Source organism: Triticum urartu, chromosome 6A (genome assembly GCF_056163025.1).
Source record: "Triticum urartu cultivar PI428250 chromosome 6A, HENAU_Tu73, whole genome shotgun sequence".
NCBI classification, from domain to species: Eukaryota; Viridiplantae; Streptophyta; class Magnoliopsida; order Poales; family Poaceae; genus Triticum; species Triticum urartu.
Window position 1 is genome coordinate 66,527,250 of NC_141878.1, and position 21,026 is coordinate 66,548,275.

Genomic DNA, 21,026 nt, shown 5'->3' on the forward strand with positions numbered 1-21,026 from the left:
CTGCCCGCTACTAGCAAGCACACCGGCTGCCCCCCTCGCTCCGCCTCGTCTCCTCGCTCGTGCGCCACCAGGGGTGGAGCCCCTCACGCCCGGGGCGGCGCCCTGCTGCAGCAGCTTTGCCTGATGGCTTCCTCCCCCAGCGGGCCACCGCGTCGTGGCCGCTGCCTCCTCCCCACCGCAGCGCTCGCGTCCGCGCCCGCCCCGCCAGCGCCTCCTGCCCGCCTCTTGCCGAGCGCTGGAGCGGGCGGCCAGGCTGCTGGCGCTCTACGGCGCGAGCATCGTGGAGTACACGAGCTAGGCGGACGCGACGACCATCCCGGGGCACTACGTGGTGTACTGGGAGCTGAGCTCAAGGACAGCCGCGAGGGGCCGTGGTCGGAGGCGGCGGTGTTCGAGCGGTGTTGCCTGGAGATGGAGGTGGCGCACGGCTTCTACGATGAGCTGCCCCGTCAAGCTCCGGTGCCGGCCAATTCGACGGCGCACTCAACGTGTTTGAGGAAATGAGGCCAAACTAGGTCGCTATTAAGTGTACTTGTTAACTTCTAGTCATATGCATGTATGCAACCAAACGCTAGGTGAAAATTGCATCTCGATGACAAGACCTCCTAATGCAGGCAACCAATCAAGTTGACATCTACGTTTTTGGCTTCGTTTTCTCTCACCCAGGACCTGCTCAGTCTGGCTCGTTTTTTTCCTCTGAGCCAGGCCCGGCAGTGAAAGCAACCAAACACGCCCTTGGTCAACAGGTTATGACCGGTTTTCGCTAATTGACCGGGTGACTCTGTTGGCCTTAATTCATTTCTTATGAAAGTGAAAAGTCTTTCACCTTGTTTATTAACAGAAAATACCCAAATTCTCAAAAAAGAAAAAAGAAAAAAGGTGGCATCCAAATACCCTAGCCCCCAAATCGAGCTCGCAGCAGTTGCGAGTGGGGATTCCTCCGCCGGCATCCGGCATCCGGCGTCTCCGGTCCATTCCCCATTCCCCCGCCACCTGCAATTCCATGGGGGCGGGTCACAGCGTCGGGCGTCGGGATTCCGACGCCGGAGCAGGCGGCGAGGACCGCCTCAGCGCGCTTCCAGACGACGTGCTCGTCAGCATCCTCGTCAAGCTCCGCGACGCCGCGGCCGCCGCCCGGGCCAGCGTCCTCGCCCGCCGGTGGCGCTGCCTCTGGCCCCTCCTCCCGGAGCTCGCCTTCGCCGACGGCATCCAGCACCACCGCATAGTCCCCGCCCTCGCCGCCCACGAAGCGCTGGACCTCCGCGACATCCAGGTTGCCACCCGAGAGGCCTCCGTCGAGTACCTGGCGGTCTGGCTCCCCATCGCCGCGCGCCGCCTCTCCGGCTCCATGCACCTCCGGGTGGTGTGGCACGAGGGCGAGGCCGAGGTCCGGGCGGCGCTGGAGCCCGAACAGAGAGGGGCCATCCTGCTCCCTTGCTTCCGGCGAGCCACCTCCGTCGTACTCGAGTTCTCGTTTCTCCGCCTCGTCCTGCCGCCATCCGGGGTGTTCGCCCGGCTCCAAATCCTCATGCTGGTCGGCATCCTCGTGTACGGGCAGTGCAGCCTCGGCGACGCCGTCTCCTCCCCGCGCTGCCCATGCTTGAAGGTTCTCTTCGTCCAGAGCGCCCGCGGTCTGGGCAGCTTCAGGATCCACTCCAGGTCCCTCCTGCAGCTGCAGCTGTCGGATCTGCGCGACATGCAGCAGCTCACCGTCGTCGCGCCGTTGCTCCAGTTCTTGAGAGTGAGATGGTGCTTTACCAATGTAGCATATGCACTGAATCCAAGTCAACCAGTAGCCAGGATCTCAGCCCCTCTCCTGGAGAAGCTCGAATGGATGTGTGATTTCGTTCCTAGCTCTGTCCAGCTTGGTGAGATGCCACCACATCTCCGACGCCTTGTCGCTGGAATCATCATGGTATCTGGATCAGATTGCATTGCTCCACACAACCGTTGTTGCATTGGCATTCTGCAGCGCTTTGAGCGTCTTGCTGCTCTCCGCCTCTGCCTTGCCTATCGCCGGTGAGTGTGTGAGTTCACTCTTGTTTGTGTTTTTATTACATCATTGTCGAGTCGATAGATAACGAGGCAAGCAATTCATACTTACTTCAACTTGGGGAATGTGTCATTTCGTATATCTGTCTGCAAAAGAAAAGAAAAAGCACACTATAGGAGAAGCGACGTTTGTTTGTGTCCTCATCAAACTACTTAGTATTTACAACCTTTTTGTGACTCCCTTTGAACTTGCAGGTCATAGGTAACCACAAATACTTGATGGAAGACATGACAAGGCTCCCCGACGTTGACTACTTGACCCTAGATATATTTTCATGTGGACATTCCTTTGGACCCAGCTCATTCCATCTTCTCAGGATGTGCTCTCGTTTGACAATACTCAAGATCAGATTTTCTTGCCAACTGCCGGTAATGCACTCCTTAATTTTTTTAATCTCATGATACTTCAGTTACCAGAAAGTCGCATAAAGCAATATGTCAATACATATTTGTTTTTCTAATTAAGCACCAATTAGCCTTGAGCTGCTAGTTTCACCGCACCAATTAGAAGCAGGTTACAGGTTACAAACTTTATCACTTGGTCTCTCCTAAGCTGACCCCCCCCCCCCCCCCCCCTTCTTTCAGGCACAAACCGGTTGCTTCTCAGGTTGCATATGCGATCAGCCACCAAACTGGAAAACCGAAGAACTCGGGCTGATCTGGCTCGAAGAAGTACAGATCTTGAGCTTTGCAGGAACTGAACATGAAGTCGCTTTTCTGGAACGGCTATTCAGCTGGGCAACATCGCTGAAAAGGATGATGGTAACATTCCATGGCTCCATCACTGAGAGAAAGGGAAAAGAGCTACAGCAGCTGTTACTAAGCTTCTCCAGACCAGAAATATGTATATGCATATTACCATGTAGTGCTCCATCTTGAACAAGGTTTCATACTGTTATGTTCTACACCAACCCTGTTCGCTTGCACTAGTTATCAAGTGGAGCAACTTTACTTTTGCGAGAGCGAACTCGTTTAGCTTGTTTAACTGGAGTAGCTTGTTCCAGTATTGGTGAGACTGAACTCTTTAACTTATTTATCTCTACTAGCTTGTGTTCTAGTATTTGTGGCACTGAACTGTATCTGTGTCGATTAATATGGATCAGAGGGGGTAACTTGTTTCCATGCTGGATGCACATTTGGGGCACGAGTGAACTTCATAGAGTAGGAATTTGCATAAATGATAGCACTTAGATGGACCATCCTCTAAGCATGATTATTCTTTATAGAAAAATAGAATCGACTCTCCAAGAAATAACACATATTATGAGGGTAAGATCTTGATAAGCTCAGGCAATGTCCCCTTGCACTCCAGCTTGGGGGACAAGGTCCAGCAATGAGCTCCAGTGCATCTCACCCGCAAGATGCAGTTCCTCGAGAAGGAACCGACGAAATTCCCCTCTCTTGCTTGTGATCCCTAGCTGACTGCCGACATCTTGTTGAAAGTGCAAACTTTCAGAATTTGGCACATAAGAAAAAAGATATGCGAGTATCGTAGAATTTTAGATGGCAAACTTTCAGAATTCAACATACAGATGCTAGTCTCAGATCGATCGATCCTTTGGCTCGTCCGTGCTGCTAATCTTGCCATCTTTTTTTGGTAGAATCTTCTCCGCGTTTAGGGTCCGCACCTGTTGCTGGCGATCATTTTACCAAGCTGGTTTGATGTACTATTTCTCTGCCTGCGTTACTCAACTTACGGTTTCTTGTTGACTTCCTGGTCGAATTGAATCGCTCTATTTGCCCTAACCTTGTTTGATTCAATACGACTCTTGTTCTTGATGATTCCCGTATATTTTTTCCAAAAAACGGACCTTTTTTTAAAATTTTGGAACAAAATTTGAAAAACAGAAACATTTTCTGAAATTCTGAACAAATTTCTGAAAAAGGCAAACATTTTTTGAATTTGTGAACAATTTTTGAAACGGGAACATTTTTGTAAATCTGAAAATGGTTGAAAAAATGTAACCATTTTATATATTCATGAACAAAATTTGGAAAAGGGATTTTTTCTGAAAATTTGAACATTTTTCAAAACTCCATTTTTTTTGAAAATATGAACAATTTCGGAATCTTCGAACAAATTTTGAAAAATGGAAAAACATTGAATCCTGAACGTTTTTTGAAAAGGTGAACATATATGAAAATTTCCAGATACATTTTGATAATACGAATATTTTTTGAATTAGTGCACCGGATTTGAAAACACGAACTTTTTGAAATTCTGATAATCTTTTGGAAAATGCAAACTTTTTCAAAATTACCGAACTCTTTTAGAAAAACGCTAACGTTTTTTCAATTTGTGAACAAGATTCCAAAGTATGAATATTTTGCAATTTTAAAACAATATTTTAAATTTCTGAACTTTTTTAAAAAGGAAAAGAAACATACAAGGAAAAAAATCTGCCATTGGCCCAGAACGCTCTGTGAATAGGAAACCCGACACGATCCCCCTCAAAAAAAAAAAAACGATTCGCGTGGGCGTTACGCGGTGCGGGTGGGGAGCTCCTAACCAGCGCTTCAGGCGCTCGCTAGCGACCGCGTAGCGGGCCGGCCTGCCAACCGAGTAAACAAAGCAGACGCGAAGGAAAAAAAAAACCTAAATGTAAACAAGGGTTTGCTGGGATTCGAACCCAGAACCACATAATTTGTGGTTTGATGCCATTACCACAACACCGGGCTAGCTCTTCAGTACAATCACACAAAAACAGTCCTAGTTAACGTTTTCTTTAGTAAAACCAATATAAATTATTTTGAAAAAAGAAAAGGTAAATTTGAAAACAAGATCATCAATATTTAGAAATTTCATAGATTTATCTAAAAAGTCCATTGATTACAGCATTGATTTTGAAAAAAGTCCTTCCATTTTGAAAAAAAAAGAAAAAGAGTTCATCCATTTTGAAAAAAAAGAAAAAGAGTTCATCGATTTTGAAAAAAAATCATCGGTTTTTAAAAAGAGTTCATCGGTTTTGAAAAGAGTTCATCGGTTTTGAAGAAAGTTCATCGACTTGGAAAAAACATCGGTTTTAAAAATGAGTTCATCGATTTTGAAAAAAGTTCATCGAATATTTTGAAAAGAGTTCATCAATTTTGAACAAAAGTTCATTAAATTGAAAAAATAGTTCATCGGTTTTGGAAAAAAGTTGACAAACTTCGAAAATAGTTCATGAATTTAAAAAAAGTTCATCGAATTTGAAAAAAATTACTGATTTGAAAAAGTTCATCGGTTTCTTTTTTCCATAAACTACAAAAAAAGTTCGCAAATTTAAAAAAAGTTCATCGACCTTGAAAAAGGTTCATCAAATTTGAAAATTAGTTCATCGAATTTGACAAAAAGTTCACCAAATTTCAAAAATAGTTCATCGAATTTGAAAAAAAGTTCACCGAAATTCAAAAAAATTCCTGGATTTCAAAAAAAGTTCACCGCGTTTGATTTTTTTATCATATTCCAAAAAAAAAGTTCGTTGAATTTGATAAAAGTTCATCTAATATGAAAAAAAATTCATGGAATTGGGAAAAGTTCAGAAATTTGAAGAGAATGTTCACGTATTTAGAAAAAAATGAAAAAAAATATAAACGTAACAAAAACAGTTCTAAGAAAAGCGAAAAAATAAAAGAAAAATAAAAAACCGAACGAAACTCTTCCAGGAAAAACTAAGAAAACGAAAAAGAAACAAGAAACAAGAAAAGAAGTAAAAAACTGATGAGAGACTCAAAAGGCGCGGTGGCTGTGGTGGCTAGCGCAATGTGCATAAGACCAGCAAGTCACGGTTCAATTCCCACTGCGCTCGATAAAGAGGAGGAAAAAAACGAAATGGGCCGGCCCGCATAGAGAAGGGGGTGTGCGCCCGTTTGCCTTAACACCTAAAACGGGCGCTTAAGGCGCCGTTTAGGAATTGCCGTGCGGGTGCTAGCGAGAGAAAACGACTATTTTTCGCGCCCTTTCTTCTTCTTCGCCTCCTCCCGTACCAGAATTTACTCTTCTGCCGCCAAGCAATCCACATCCACCCGCCCCCCGGTCTCCAGGATCCGCCTCGCGCTCAACGCCCGTTTGGTTGCTGGTCCCCTGTCCCGTTTCTTGAATCTCGTCCGCGCGTGTGCTAGTCTCCAGGATCTCGTTTCTTGAATCGATTTGGCTTACGGTTTCTGGTCGATTTCCCGGTGGAATTTAATCGCTCTGTTTGCTCTAATCCTGTTTTTATCAATACGATTGCTGTTTCTTGCCGTTCTTGATGATGCTGACCGACATGTCATCACCGGAGAGGAGTAGCGGGCGATGTCCGTCACCGTGGCCGCCTCTCCAGGAGGCCGGCTCCAGCCCCTACATGCCGTCGCTATGCTCGCCGTCCGGCAGCCCTGCCGTCAAGCGCTACGTGAGTTCTCTCTCGATCGCGTCCCCCCCCCCCCCCCCCCCCCCCCCCCTTTTTGCCCACGCCCTGTGCGTGGAGGCCGTTCGACGAAATGCCTGACTGAACGGGTGCTAAACCTTCTTGCTTTCCAGGGCGACAGGTAACAGGTTCATCCCCAACAGGTCAGCGATGCACATGGACATGGCGCACTACCTTCTGACGGAGCCGAGGAAGGACAAGGAGAACGTGGCGACGCCGCCGTCACCGGCCAAGGAGGCGTATCGGAGACTGCTACCCGAGAAGCTGCTCAACAACCGCACCAGGATCCTCGCTTTCCAGAACAGGCCGCCTGAGCCTGCCAACAACTTCCTCGCGGAGCTGCGTGCCGATGCGGCTTCCATCCAGGACAAACCGGCGAGGCAGCGTCGATACATCCCTCAGGTACGGCACTCTTTGCTGTGGTGGTGCTCATTGGTGTTCCAGTTTTAGTGCTGATTGGTCATGATTACTGACTCTATCTATGTACAATGTAAACCTCATGATGAAGTCCCCAGAGAGGATGCTGGATGCGCCAGGCCTCGTTGATGATTACTGCCTTAACCTGCTGGACTGGGGGAGCGCCAATGTGCTGTCGATTGCACTGGGCAACACGGTATACCTTTGGGACGCCTCAAGTGGCTCGACGTCTGAGCTCGTTACCGTTGATGAGGACGATGGCCCTGTCACTAGTGTTAGCTGGGCTCCTGATGGCCGCCACGTTGCTATTGGCCTCGACTCCTCAGCTGTCCAGCTCTGGGATTCCACCTCTAACCGACTGGTAGGTCCTTTTTGGCCTCTCCTGTTGATGCTTTATTTTATTAGCAGCATAATTTTTATGTTTAGTCGCTGATCATTATTTTCATTCTGCAGCGGAGAACGCTGCAAGGTGTGCATGAGTCGAGAGTTGGTTCACTGGCATGGAACAACAACATCCTGACCGCTGGTGATATGGACGGCAAGATTGTGAACAATGATATGAGGATTAGGAACCATGCCGTGCAGACATACCATGGGCACCACCAGGAGGTGTGTGGACTTACGTGGTCAGGATCAGGGAAGAGGTTGGCCAGTGGTGGGAACGACAGCCTCCTCCACATATGGGATGTGTCTATGGCATCGTCTGCACAATCTACAGGTCGCACCCAATGGTTACACAGGCTTGACGACAACTTGGCTGCCGTGAAGGGGCTTGCATGGTGCCCATTTCAGAGCAACCTGCTGGCATCCGGCGGTGGCGTAGGTGACAGATGCATCAAGTTTTGGAACACACACACTGGCGCATGCCTTAACTCTGTTGACACTGGGTCACAAGTGTGTGCACTGCTCTAGAACAAGAATGACAGAGAGCTGTTGAGCTCGCATGGTTTCACGCAGAATCAGCTCGCCCTATGGAAGTACCCGTCGATGGTTAAGATGGCTGAACTCAATGGCCATGCTTACCCTGTCCTCTACATGGCCCAGGTAATCTTTGCTCCCTATGCTTTTTTGTAGCTAAGTTGACACATATTGTGTGCACAGATGGCTAATTATGGTTGTCTTTTGTTGACCTTTGCAGAGCCCTGATTGTTAACATGTATTGTATAAACTCATGTATGTGTACTCTAGTCCGCTCCTGATCTTTAGGATCTGAGCCCTCGCCCAGGCCTGCGTGCCACCTAGTTCGGGCTCCCTTGTAACTTCTTGTATAAATTGTACAGTCCGCATCCAAGGCAATACACAGAGCAAATTCTATCGCCTAACTCTGATGGTTGCACAGTGGCATCTGCTGCGGCAGATGAGGAACTGCGGTTCTGGAACGTCTTTGGGACTTCTGATGCTCCGAAGGCTACAGTCTACAGGGGAACGTTCAATTGTTATAATCACATCCGCTAGAGAGAAGTCGATATTATAACTCTGAACTACCACCAAAGTCTAATATCCAAACCCCCAAACTTCAAAACCGTCCACTTCAGTATGCCCGTAACTTATATTAGTTGCTACTTTTACATTGATCCAGATGAACGTCAAGACCAGTTTGATGTATTATACATAACAGATGTCGGTGATATATAGTATTTTTTGTAATGAACTATGCACCGTCTCGAAAGCATGTGTCGTCCGAGAGAATTCGAACTGTTGCCTCTCAAACTATCTTGTGATGTTTCCTACTGACTCTGGTTTTGCTGTTGACATGTGAGAGGCCTGGAGGTGCTTCTCTTTTGGTTGCCTTCTTTATACAACTTGAAGCTATCATGTTCTGTGACCACTATTTGATCATGTTATTCTTTACAGGAAATACAACTTGCTTCTGCAATGGAACTTGGATATTCCCACCAGAAATCTAGCCTAGCAAAATTGGAGCAAAGCTTTACCTTCAGGTTAGATGTTTTCAGCTTCAAATGTTGGAGGATCTGATCTGATCCTTAGGTTGTATATGTGATCGGCCACCAAACTGGAAAACCGAAGAACTCAGGCTGAGCTGCCTTGAAGAAGTACGGATCTTGGGCTTTGCAGGAACTGAGCATGAGGTCGCTCGTTTGAAACGGTTATTCAGCCGGGCAACAGTTCTCAAAAGGATGATGGTAACATTCCATGGCTCCTCCACTGAGAGCGACTTGAACTATGCAGCGTCTCCAAAGCATGTGTCGTCCGAGAGTGTTAAGGATGCGGTTATGCCATCACTAGTCACCAAGCGCGTTAAGGATGAATTCGAGCTGCGGAGGGCTGCCAGAGTGAGCCCAGGTGGCTTGGTGGAGGTGGATGATCTCTGCAGTTTTGGTCCCGGTGGAGGGATGTGTGCACTGTTGCCACATTTCCTATCCTTGTTGATCTCTGTAAAAACTCTGTTATTCCCTCTTGGCTTTGGCCTCTTAATACAAAAGACACAGCTTGTGTGTTCTTGAAAAAGTAATAGTTGTGTATTTTTGCTTTTAGTGATGGCTCAACTTGCAGATTGGGTGCAAAATTAGTATCAATTCTTTCATGCTTCATGTTGCCCTATTTGGAGATGCATATCTGGGTTGGTCTCATCTAATGTGAGATCCTATACTAGTACCTCCCGGAGTATCTATTAGGGTCAATAATCTAAGAGCATCTTCATACCTTGCTGCCTAAACTACAATGAGCCCAATAGATGGTTTATTGGCTTCTGTAGAAGCCTAGATGCTCTACACCATCCAAGATCCATCATCTAGCAATGCTGGCAAACAAGTCGCATTTTATTTCATGAAATTAAGAAGCGTTACATTACTAAATCATCCCTAAGAAAACACTCCAAAATTACACAAGCATTCTTGTGGCCGCAGCAGCAACAGAGCAACATATAGCAGTAGAGTTCTTGTAAACGCTCCAGGATTTTACAGTAAGTAGATGTAGATCAACTGGCATTCCTCCGTCAGAGGTCGAGGAGCTGGCAGTTCTCCCAGAGCGTCTTGGCGGAGCGGCGGAGCTGCGCGGCCTCGGCCTCGGTGAGGTCCATCTCGGCGACGCCGAGGATGCCGCCGCGGCCAAGGCGGGCGGGCAGGCTGAGGAACACCTCGTGGCCGTCTGAGATGCCATGGAAGCCCGAGGCAAGGACAGAGACAGGGTGCACGCGGCGCTGGTCGCGGAGGAGGGAAGCAGCGAGGCTGGCGACAGAGTAGCCAATGGCCCAAGAGGTGTACCCCTTGAGGCCGATCACCTCGTAGGCGCCGCCCACCACGGCGCGCCGGATCCCCTCCAGCGCCGCCTCGTCGAAGTTCCGGTGGCTGTCGCGCAGCGACTTGAACGCCGGCATCCCGCCCACGCTGATGCTCGACCAGATCGCCACCGAGCTGTCGCCGTGCTCACCCACCATGTATGCCTGCACAGGGACCCGTTATATCTGCTTGGTTAGTTAGGGATCATTTCCAGTAGTCTATTATCAACGAGCATGCATCATTCTCCAACTGTGATAAAAATTCAGTCTTCAACACATTCAATCCAATGTTGATTAATTTTCTCGGAGGGACAGAAACTCATCTCTAGGTTCAGAATTCTCAGATTACACTGGTACTCCCATCACATTACTAGGGAGTTGGGTACCATACATAAGTACTCAAATTCTTTCTGAAAAGAGATATTTATAGCATGATACCGATAGGTAAATATTCTATGTGATATTGATGCATTATAGGTTTATCTCAATTCGGCGTTTTCGTAATCAAATTCAGTAAACACTTGCGAATTGTGTACAAAACAAGACTGAACTTAAAGAATAACACTATACCATATGGTATTTGATTTCGTCATACTATATATATATATATACACACACACACACACACACACACACATTAGGAATTAAAAGACGGTTTCTTTGCCTTCAAGTAACATCACATTTTTCAGTTACGTACCATTTCCACCAAAAAAATTGCGTAATGTTCTTAAGTAGATTTCACCTGCAAGTCATCTTTGATACGTACTGTTACTATAAATCAATTTAATGCTATTTTAAGTAAAGTGATGGCAAATGCTGTCATACTGTCCATTTATTTACTTTTGTAGATACCACGATCACCCATGCTGAATAGAAGTTCCATTTAGTAAATCTGTTATCTAGTTTCAAATGTCGATGTAATTACTGTACTGATATGAACAGAGTAGCTATCGATCACCAAACACATGATCTAGGAGTGATTATCCACCTACCAGACAAACTAAGAAAGTCTAGCTTGTTCGGGGGAAAAACAACATGAAAGATTGCACGTCAAAAATCCTCTTTCATGGTTACTAATTCTGTAAAATCAAACATCGATCGATACTGAACCGAACCCAAGTTTACTGAAGTTGTTATCTAGTTTCAAATGTCACAATAATTTCCAACTACCGCACTTACCCAGTCATCCCATAGTTAATTAAACATATGGACAAAGTAGTAGGTATCGATCCACAAAACACATGATCCAAAAGTGATCAACAAGCCTGGCCGTTCGGAAAAATACAATATACGCACTACTGAATGTCGACACTGAGCTATACTAATGGACAGTGTCGCATGGTTAGACCAGTGAAGGAGAGGCACATGCTCCCACGGCGCCACCGCCGCGTGGCATCACCCTACTGACTGATTAGTGAGTACTGACTCCACTGTCCAATCCCGCGACGAGCTAGCTCGATGGAGCTAAGGCTGGTCACAATGGGGAGGAACTTAGGAGTAACATCACACACTCCAATACAATTTTGCTTCTGTGTCACATATTTAATGAAAAGAGAGGTGCTTGTGGTAACTAGCTAAGTTACCGGAACATCACATACTCCAAAAAACAACGAGTCTATAACCTAATAAATACATTGTTACATGTTACTACCCACTGTGGAGGTAGTAACATCGTCTATAATCTAAGAAAGTGTGTAAGTTACTAGACTACGTTCTTGCCCATTGTGACCAGCCTAATGAATAATCAGAGATTCATGGATGGATTGAAGGATGGATTCAGGAGTGAGTTACAAGTATTACCTGCACGTCCTGCGCGTTGACGTCGAGGTGCTCGGCGATGAGGAACCTGAAGCGGGAGGAGTCGAGATTGGTGCCGGAGCCGATGACGCGGCTGGCGGGGAAGCCGGAGAGCCTCCATGCGACGTAGGTGAGCACGTCGACGGGGTTGGAGACGACGAGCAGCAGCGCCTCGGGGGAGTGCTCGGCGACGGGCGGCACGATCTTGCGGTAGAGGGCGACGTTCCGCTGCAGCAGGTTGAGCCTGGTCTCGCCGGGGATCTGCCTGGCCCCCGCCGTGACGATGACGAGGTCGGAGTTCCTGGTGACGGCGGCGTCGGTGCCGGAGACGATGCGGACGCGCGGGAGGAAGGCGGCGGCGTGCTGCAGGTCGAGCGCCTCGCCGCGGAGCTTGTCCGGGAGCGCGTCGACGAGCGCGATCTCGTCGGCCAGGTTCTGGGTGAGGATGGTCTGCGCGATGGCCATGCCCACGTTGCCGGCGCCGATGACGGAGACCTTGGTGAGGCGGCGGTGCGGGGCGGCGGAGGAGGTCGGGGTGGCCGGCGGGCAGCCGTCGGCCACGGGCCGGAAGAAGCCCGATGACGCGCCGCCGGAGTCGAAGCCCAGCTCCGACAGCGACGACGCCTTGTGCATCCTCCTCGACGGGGTGGGGAGGGGATGGGATGGGATGGGATGGGATGCTGGTCGGAAGAACAAATGCGGGGCCGGGATTGGGATCGGACGATGAACTTGAACTTGAACTTGTTCTTGGTGGGGAATGGAATGGGAATGGCCAATGAGTTTATAAGCGAATCCTGGGAAAGTGAAACCGCTTATCGGTTACCGGTTTTGACTACTCGTGGTTTGGGACTTCACTTTATCAAGGACAGGAAGAAAAGTACTCCAAACCGGGATTATTTTACTCGGGCAGTTGTGCTGGACAATGCCTACCGGCCGACTTCCGCGTCGGCGTACCGCCTCGCGAGTCGCCACCTCAAGCCCACATTAGGGCATGGCCAATGCTCTACGCTGGAGTGCTGCCCCGCTGTTCCACGTCGGATGCATGACGAGAGAGAGAAAAAAAGTGCTGCTTGCAGAGGCTAGCGGTCTCTTGTAGAGGAGCCTGGTGCTTCAGTCAAAAAGAAGAGGAAAGGAAGAGAGAAGAAGCAAAAGCAAGGAGTAAAGCACCAGAACATGCGCAGCCATTTACCTTATAAAGGATGAAGGGGTTGTTAGTCACGACCAAGCCATCCACGCCGGCTATGAACAGTTAGCAAGCGGGCAGCGAGAGCGAGCGGGCAGCGAGAGAAAAAGGGTACACGTCCGCTGCGAGAGGCTGCGAGAGAAAATATCTCGTCTCTCTCCCTTCTCATCCGACTCCTCTTCTCCATGCCGCCGCCGCCTCCTCCTCTTTCCCGTCCCTCACGGCCGCCTCGCCCCCTCCGCCTTCAGCACCTCTTCCTTTCCTTCCTCTCCTACTTCCCTGCCTCCGGTTCCAGGCAGGGAGGGATGAACCCGGAGAGCTGTAGCCGGTGGACGGACAGGGAGGCGATGGCGAAGGGGAGTTTCGGTGAAGCAGACCCGGAGAGCTGCAGCCGGTGGTTGCCGCGACGGACGGGAAGGCGATGGCCAAGGGGAGTTTCGGTGAAGCAGATTTTGATGCGATAATGGTGGAATATGGTGGGTTGCAGGGCGAGGAGGAGGGAGTAGCCTGGCGCAGATACAGAATATCGGCCTCTCCCCACGACCCGCCTCTCCCACCAGAGCACAACTAGGTTTACTTCTGCCTCCCTTTTGATTGCAATTCCTTGTGTGAGCTCCTCCCTCTAATTCATGTCCTCCTAATTCATTTTTTCAGTCATCTAGGATTTGGATGGGTCTGGGTTCCTACAACGATGGCAGCAGAGGCGACAAAGACCACTTTGCAACCTCGCCTTTCTGGTTTGGTAGCTAAAACCAAGATACTTAGCTTGTTAATGCATTCATTTTTTTGTAGTAAAAACCATGATTCCAGCATCTGTAGAGTATTAGATTTCAGTTGTTTGTTTTAGTTTGTTTTCAGGGTTCAGTAAATTCTGCATCAATATTTAAATTTTTCGTATCAGCCGAGAATGAGCAAGGCTAAGATGAATGATGTTTATAGAAGGTAGATACAGTTTTGTCATTCATTCATGATCATATTTGGCCTCTCTTAGTGGTCAGTCTATGGTAAATCTAATAGTTGTTTTTGATAGTGATGCAGGATGTGAGGTACAACTATTGAAGTGACATTAATTTTGGTTTTTGGTTCCTATCCGCAGCCTCTTCTACACTAGGTGAGAAACTGGTTAAAAGAGTAAATTTTATTACTTTCCTAAAAATATCTTCCGAGAAACATGATTATTATGTTAAGTAGTGTTGCTTCGCTATTCCAAAGGCACATGGAAGTTTACATAAAAAGAATCTTAAAGTTGTTTTTTGGATCTTCAGAAAAGGAAAACACTTGACGATCTGGCTCTGTCTCAGGTATATGCTCCCTCGCCCGCAAGATCCGCTCTCTCCCATCTACGCATCACGGCAGCACTTCAGCTCCTCTTGTGGATTCTCACCAGATCAGGCCACCTCACTCACCTTCAGGTAAACCTTGAGCGACGACACAGTATGTTTTCGCGAACTAATCTTCTTTAGTCAACCTATCGATCCTTGTTGCGTGTGCTTCTTAATCGACATGTGAACAATCTGTTGATGCAAGATAGTATATGCATGAATCCTGTTCAACTACAACAACCTGAAAAACCTGTTATTCTCAGAAAAATTATCATCTACGGTTGTATGCATATGCCTCTTGATATTTACCAGCTCTCCTTTAAGATTTCCTAACTAGCATACATATCCTAGCTAAAACATAAGAGTTCGAATTTGTACATGTGAACTGCACATTAAGTTACTATAACCATTATTTAACAACACTGTTGATTATGACTCAGATTTGTAAATAGTCATCCATACCATAGGTATGTACGTTAATGCAGAAGCACTACTATTGAATTAGATATAGTAACTGCGTCATTCTGAACATTTTAGCAAGTTCATGCATTAACCTTAGGGTCCATCGATGAAACAAAGCCAATCATATGAATTGAAGGAGCTACTGAAATAAAATGGAAAGAACAAAGAGAAAATTGAAGGTTATCTATATGAAAATGCAGAGAATGGGATAGGAGAGGTGGTTCTTCCCAACAGGAAAAAGAGTGGAGTATAGTACTGATATCATGCCGTTTCTACTACAATCCCAGTTAGCATAATAATGTGACATGGAAAATCATATTATCGATTCAATTATGATTCAAGCAACATGAACAATTATCCATGAAATTCACTTCTAAACCCTGATTTTATTTAGTTTTAACTTCGGGATAGGCATTTACTGTATTGTAATTGCACTTCCAAAATTCTACTATTACCATTGTTTAACAACACTCTTTTTGTCACGGGAAAATAAATAGATGGATAAACATCTCAAATCATACACTATGAAGCTTCCAACACTTTCTTACAGTGTCTTTCTTGTGTAATCAGTCTGTCGTGATGGACAAAGTTAAGATCCCAACAAAAAGTGCTTCTTGATGCTATGATGCAGCAACTTAACCTTCCAAATTGCAGTTTACTATACATAAAGTGCTTCTTGATGCTATGATACAACTTATGTACCCATCTTCATGGTTGAATTACTTTTCTGCAATTTGTGACACATTTGCTTCAATTTCCATATGTTTTGCTTCATGCTATCAACATTGTTAATCATTTATCTTTATCTTTCTTTCCCACTACAGCCTACTTGAATGGATATGGTTCCTGAGAGACCATTTCTTATGCATCAGGTCCTGAAGGTGGATGTTGCTTGTTTAGATATCTATGATTCCAAATTATTCAAAACGGTTCATGTTATACTGGATGCTATTTTATTGAGAGTGGCTTTGAACAATATGGCATGAACTCCTCATTTTTGTTAAGATAAAGGACAAATCCACAACAATGGTGATGGAGATCTATTTTAGCAAACTCCTCATTTTGGTTCTAAAGTTGTTTTCCCTTTTCAGTGAAGGAGCTGGTTTGGCGGCATCAGTTGAACTTAGTCAAATTAGGTGTGTTGTGTATGTACGTTGGAGCTGAAAATGTAACATTAGCTCTAGAACTGGTTGCCTATACTGAAGAAATACATGTTGGTATTTTCATCCCACTTTTGTACAATTTATGTTATTTTGATATTCAATAGGGTATTTGGTCTGTTATATTCAACTTCATTTCTCTTCACATTATTGCCACGACAGGTACATATATAGACTGAGGCTTGTGTCTCCTGGGTGCATTTCCTATAAAATTAGCTCTCATCACCATAACAAAGGTATGCTGTCCATTCTTATCTTTTTTTCCAATGGCATTATGCTTATAACCTCTGATGAAATGGACAAATGAATATGTGTAGTTGATATAAATCATCTTGATGCATAATAGAAGAGTTGCTGGGTTTGGACATGAGCATGATCAATTATTGTGGCCTTGCTGTTTCTTGGAAGATAGTGTGCAAAAATCTTATGGGTTTACGACTATCTCAGTTCATAGTGGTGTGAGCTTTGTAGGAGTGGGATATCATATACAGTATGATAGATATGGAAGACAACAAGCAAAAATTCAATTATGAGGTGATGGTTGCGCTGATCAGTACAACGTTGTCCCGAATTTTCTTTCGATTCTGTTTCTTCTTGGTTTGCATATGATCGGTTGTTTCAATCTTTTTGTTCTGCTTGCAGTCCACCAACAGGATTGTTGATGCCCGCAGGAGGGGGACATCGCAGTAGATCGGCTGAAGTGGGAGGCTGAGAGAAATGGGAAACAACGGATTCTATCACATAGTAGATGCCTAAGATGTCACTGATGCGCTGTTGAGGTACATTCTGATAACTACAGTTCTATTGGACAACACTAGCCTCTATAGTAACATATATGGTCTGAGATTTTTCTAGGATCATTCCTCCCAGGTGATTACAAACCTGGTCATAATGTAGCATAAGCTAAATCAAATCCAGATTTTCTTCGTTCCATGCAAGGCCACCAGTTAGTTATAAGTACTTCCAAATAGTGATCACTCAATCTTCTGTAGCATGTATATACTGATGGTAGTTTCTTCCACTGAATATGCGAACCTAGAGAAGACTCACTATGAAGGTCTCTTGACAAGTAAAGTTTTACTTGCTATTAAAACGGCCGAAGCAGAGTATGCAGATCTTCAGTAGCTTCGACAGATTTTTGTTGAACTATGATTGTTTTTGTATGCTTCTTCTCTAAGAGAAAATTGTGTTCTGTTCTAGTTACAGTCAGTGGGGGCCTGGAAATTCACATCACCAAAAGAATTGTAGAATTTAATAAGAGAACAGTTTCTTAATAAGTAAATAAGACACAAATACAGTGTGTAACATTCTGATGAATGAACCTGCTGCAAGAGGCAATAAAAGTGACGATGCTTGATTTTGTTAATTGTCAGGATGAAATATAAAGTAGTAAGATAAGTGTGAGCGTTCACCTAATTTGTTTTGTACCTATTAAATGGCCAGTTGGCGACGTACTGTCAACTTGGTACATTCAACGTGCGTGTTCAGGTTTTAGGATGAAATTTAATCCAAGATCATTACTTCATGTTTTCCTACGTATTATGTTGGCATCTCTGACTTTGATATGTTCATTGCACTCTATTGAGCCTGCTTTTGACCCAAGTACATTGCCGTGCAGTTGTGTGAAAAAGCATTGGGCTTGTGGTGAAAGAAGTTCCAGAGAAATACTGGCCTTTTGAAGCAACAAATGACATGGCTGTACATACAAGTTTCTTTCTTGGATGTCTATCATCTGTTTTTCTGCTAGCTTCAATTTCTCTTTCTGGTCAGTTAAAGCGGTTAGTCTTGATAGGTCCACCACTTATATAGTTTTGAAGGTTCAATGAGCATATGGTAAAGAAAGGTATCAATGGATTCACCAACGTACTCCCTCCGTTCGGAAATACTTATCTTAGAAATGAATGTATCTATAACTAAAACAAGTCTACATACAACCATTTCTAGGACAAGTATTTCCGAACGGAGGGAGTAGATTACAAGAGTAAAGGTTTATCTAATGAGGCCTTGTCGCGGCGCTGCAAGTGTTGCCCCCTCCTCCCCAAGGGCAAGGTGAAGGAAGGTGCATGTGTGGTTCTTCTACAGCTCGCAGCGAGGATTGCTGTGTCCAACCTGCACAAGAATGCCAAGAAGTCCTTCTCGGAGACGTAAGCCACAACGCATTTTCTGCCATGATTTCCTTCGGTTGGATTTCGTGGATTTAGGTGTTGAAAAATTATGGGCTATGGATGCAGGATTAAGGACATGTACCTGCACTACAACGATAGATCTGGGCTACTTCTTTGTGGCTTCCAAACTTGAAATGTTAGTTTGGAAGTTAGTTTAGTTTTTTGTTGTGGATTCACAGCTTCTCACATGTACCGTCCTCTTAGACCTTTAGATTTCCAAAGAAACTAAATGAAGATATGGTGGTATGGTCTCAATAGTACAACTTAAAGCCTTCCATGCTTTATATTTTCTCTGAAATTTGCTCTTGAAGAATCATGTATCTATGTTGGATCCGGTGAGAAGAGGCGGCTTTCAAGTAGAGGATGCAGGAGTGTTGGCCACATTTGATTTTCGACTTGGGTGTCTAAATATTCTTATAATACTTGGTTTCCTCTCGGCCTTTGCGCCATTGGCGCAACGAGTCATCTAGTTGGTTTAAAGGAAGAATATGATGATAAAGAGAGAGAGAGAGTACAAGATGGACCACGTTGGTTATTGGAACTGGTGCTTCATATATTTACTCCGACGTGGATACTGGGGCAGCAACATGGTGCTACCCCCATTGTACATTCCCTTAGCCGTCTCCTTCATGACGTGGCCCCGGCCGTTCCTCTAAGCCCGGGGAGGGCCAATGCATAGCCCCAGGGTGATGCCTCATATGTCATGATCGGATAATAGAAAAAGTAGATTTGGATGGGGAAGCGAAATACTTTTTAGGAAACTAGTGCTTGAAAGAAAAAGTGTGATCCGATGCATGAAGTTGAAAAAGTTGAAGTAAAGAGTATGGATGCATGTGTAATGAAAGTCACTTTTTATTTTTTGATGAGGCACACTAATAGTAGCTTGCATGGGAGAGAACCAATCAACATAGATGCTTCAAATTACTTTTTGGCATGAGGCATCTGTATCCATATGCCACCATTGTACATGTCCTAAACCCGGGGAGGGCCGGTTCTTTGTCACACCCTAGCTAGTTCATGCATTAAAGTGCTTGCATCATGTTTAAATTATCAAAAACTTGGAAATGGGGATGACAGAATCCCCGACACCCCCTCTGAAACCAACTAGGGTTTACTAAAAATATTTTCAATGAACCTGAAATGTCCTTTTAAAATGTTCATCATCTTTGCCTTGGTCCTAAACCTCTGACAAAAATGGTGTACAATTTTATAGGTCATCCTAAGGTCACTGGATTAAATCTTTAGTTATTTGAATTTGAGCATTTAAATACTAATAAATATTTTGAATGCTCAAATAATCCTAAACTAAAATGTTTCATGTTGGATTTATTCCAAACAGGGGCCATGAGAAGTTTGGTGATTTTTGGAAGTACCTAGCTATTTTTAGAAATGCCACAAACTTGCATAAATAAAACAAAACAGAATTAAATAAAAAAGAGAGAACTTACCTGGCCGCAACCCACCTCCCGGCCCACCTGGCGGCCCAACACTGTGCTGGCCCATGCCAGCCAGCTACTTCTTCTTCGTCAGGCAGGCAGGAGGGACACCACGACGCCGCCGAGCTCACCACGGCGCCAGCTGCTTGCCGCTTGCCCCTGATCGCGTTGGACGGCCTCCATGTCGCCCGCTCGACCGCCTGGACACCTCACTCTCCCCCTGCTCCTCTCTCTCACCCTCTCCTCGCCATGGCTGACGCTGTCGCGCCCGCGCCATCGTGAAACCCGCGTCCACCGTCGTCCCCGCACCGCGCTGCTGTGTCCACGAGCTCCGCCTTCATCTGCTTAGTCGAGCTAGCCGAGCCCCGAGCGCTCACACGCTCCAGTCCGTCTTCTTCGACCTCGTCTTCACCGAACGCCGCCGGAGATCCCATTCGCCGTCACCGCCGCACCAGTTCATCCCCGACCTCGCCGTCTGCCTCGTTGTGACCGCCATAAGCCAAGCTACCTCCTCCTCTCTGTTTGCCTTCTCGAGCACCACAACGACCGCACCAAGCTCGACCACACCCGCCGTCGTGGCCACAGCCACGATGGCTCGAAACCGAGCACGTCATCGTCTTCACTGCACTCGCAGGAGCCCGTAGCACCACTTGATACGTCTCCAACGTATCTACTTTTACAAACACTTTTGCCCTTGTTTTGGACTCTAACTTGCATGATTTGAATGGAACTAACCCGGACTGACGTTGTTTTCAGCAGAATTATCATGATGTTATTTATGTGCAGGAGCAAACGTTCTCGGAATGACCTGAAACTTCACGGAGCCACTTTGTTGGAGTAATCGACCACGGGTACCCCGAGGACGGCAAGACGATATTTCAAGACATCGGGGCTAGCAAAGCCCCTCAGTCCGACTGCGCCAGCCAGCCGGCTGCCGACTGCGCCAACCAGCCGGCTGCCGACTGCAGCCCGAAGCGACATCGACAAGACGCCGACGAGACGATCGTACCGGAGCACTATTCACGTGTCATCTCAGCCATCATGTATAGTGTCACTTGTCCCCTGGCACTATTTATGAAGTGACCCAGGGGACAAGGATGACACCCACCATGCCTAGCCCATGCCACTACCTAGCTTACATCCTAAGCTACCCTCTCCTATATAAAGAGGCTCACATCCATCCATCCATAGAGGATGGACTCCCACGGCCACATTCATATGGCCACAAGGCCACTCATGGCCATACACGGCCACTAGAGCCGGCCATACGCCTGCATAAACTAGATCAGATGCACTTGGCACTGATCCCAGATACAGCTCCAGGAGCACTTTGTATTGCCCGATGTACACCCCAGATAGATACACTCAGACATGCAGCAGTAGGAGTATTATCTCTCTAGAGAGCTCCG

General features: G+C 46.2%; 2 protein-coding genes, 1 long non-coding RNA gene and 1 pseudogene across 4 annotated transcripts; 3 read left to right on the forward strand and 1 right to left on the reverse strand.

The window, feature by feature from the left end:
• The first annotated feature begins 878 nt into the window (after positions 1-878).
• On the forward strand, positions 879-3,121 carry LOC125554068 (putative F-box/FBD/LRR-repeat protein At4g03220). The gene is given in 3 exon segments (XM_087526593.1): positions 879-2,023; positions 2,248-2,421; positions 2,638-3,121. Coding segments are annotated over 3 exon segments (1,488 nt in total). The 5' UTR covers positions 879-1,003; the 3' UTR covers positions 2,932-3,121.
• Positions 3,122-6,359: 3,238 nt separating this feature from the next.
• LOC125516548 (cell division cycle 20.2, cofactor of APC complex-like) lies at positions 6,360-8,596 on the forward strand (annotated as a pseudogene). The gene is made up of 5 exons (XR_015607228.1): positions 6,360-6,415; positions 6,551-6,839; positions 6,946-7,215; positions 7,308-7,901; positions 8,178-8,596. The product of XR_015607228.1 is annotated as a cell division cycle 20.2, cofactor of APC complex-like (transcript).
• A 1,017-nt stretch (positions 8,597-9,613) lies between these two features.
• LOC125552496 (L-lactate dehydrogenase A) lies at positions 9,614-12,663 on the reverse strand. Its single transcript, XM_048716073.2, has 2 exons — positions 11,893-12,663; positions 9,614-10,257 (listed from the first exon to the last, which is right to left on the reverse strand). The coding sequence occupies exons 1-2, from the start codon at positions 12,520-12,522 to the stop codon at positions 9,811-9,813; spliced, it is 1,077 nt and encodes a 358-aa protein (XP_048572030.1). The 5' UTR covers positions 12,523-12,663; the 3' UTR covers positions 9,614-9,810.
• Positions 12,664-13,209: 546 nt separating this feature from the next.
• Positions 13,210-14,478, forward strand: LOC147963953 (uncharacterized). Its single transcript, XR_015609337.1, has 3 exons — positions 13,210-13,643; positions 13,727-14,183; positions 14,374-14,478. It is a non-coding gene; the product is annotated as an uncharacterized LOC147963953 (long non-coding RNA).
• Positions 14,479-21,026: the final 6,548 nt, after the last annotated feature.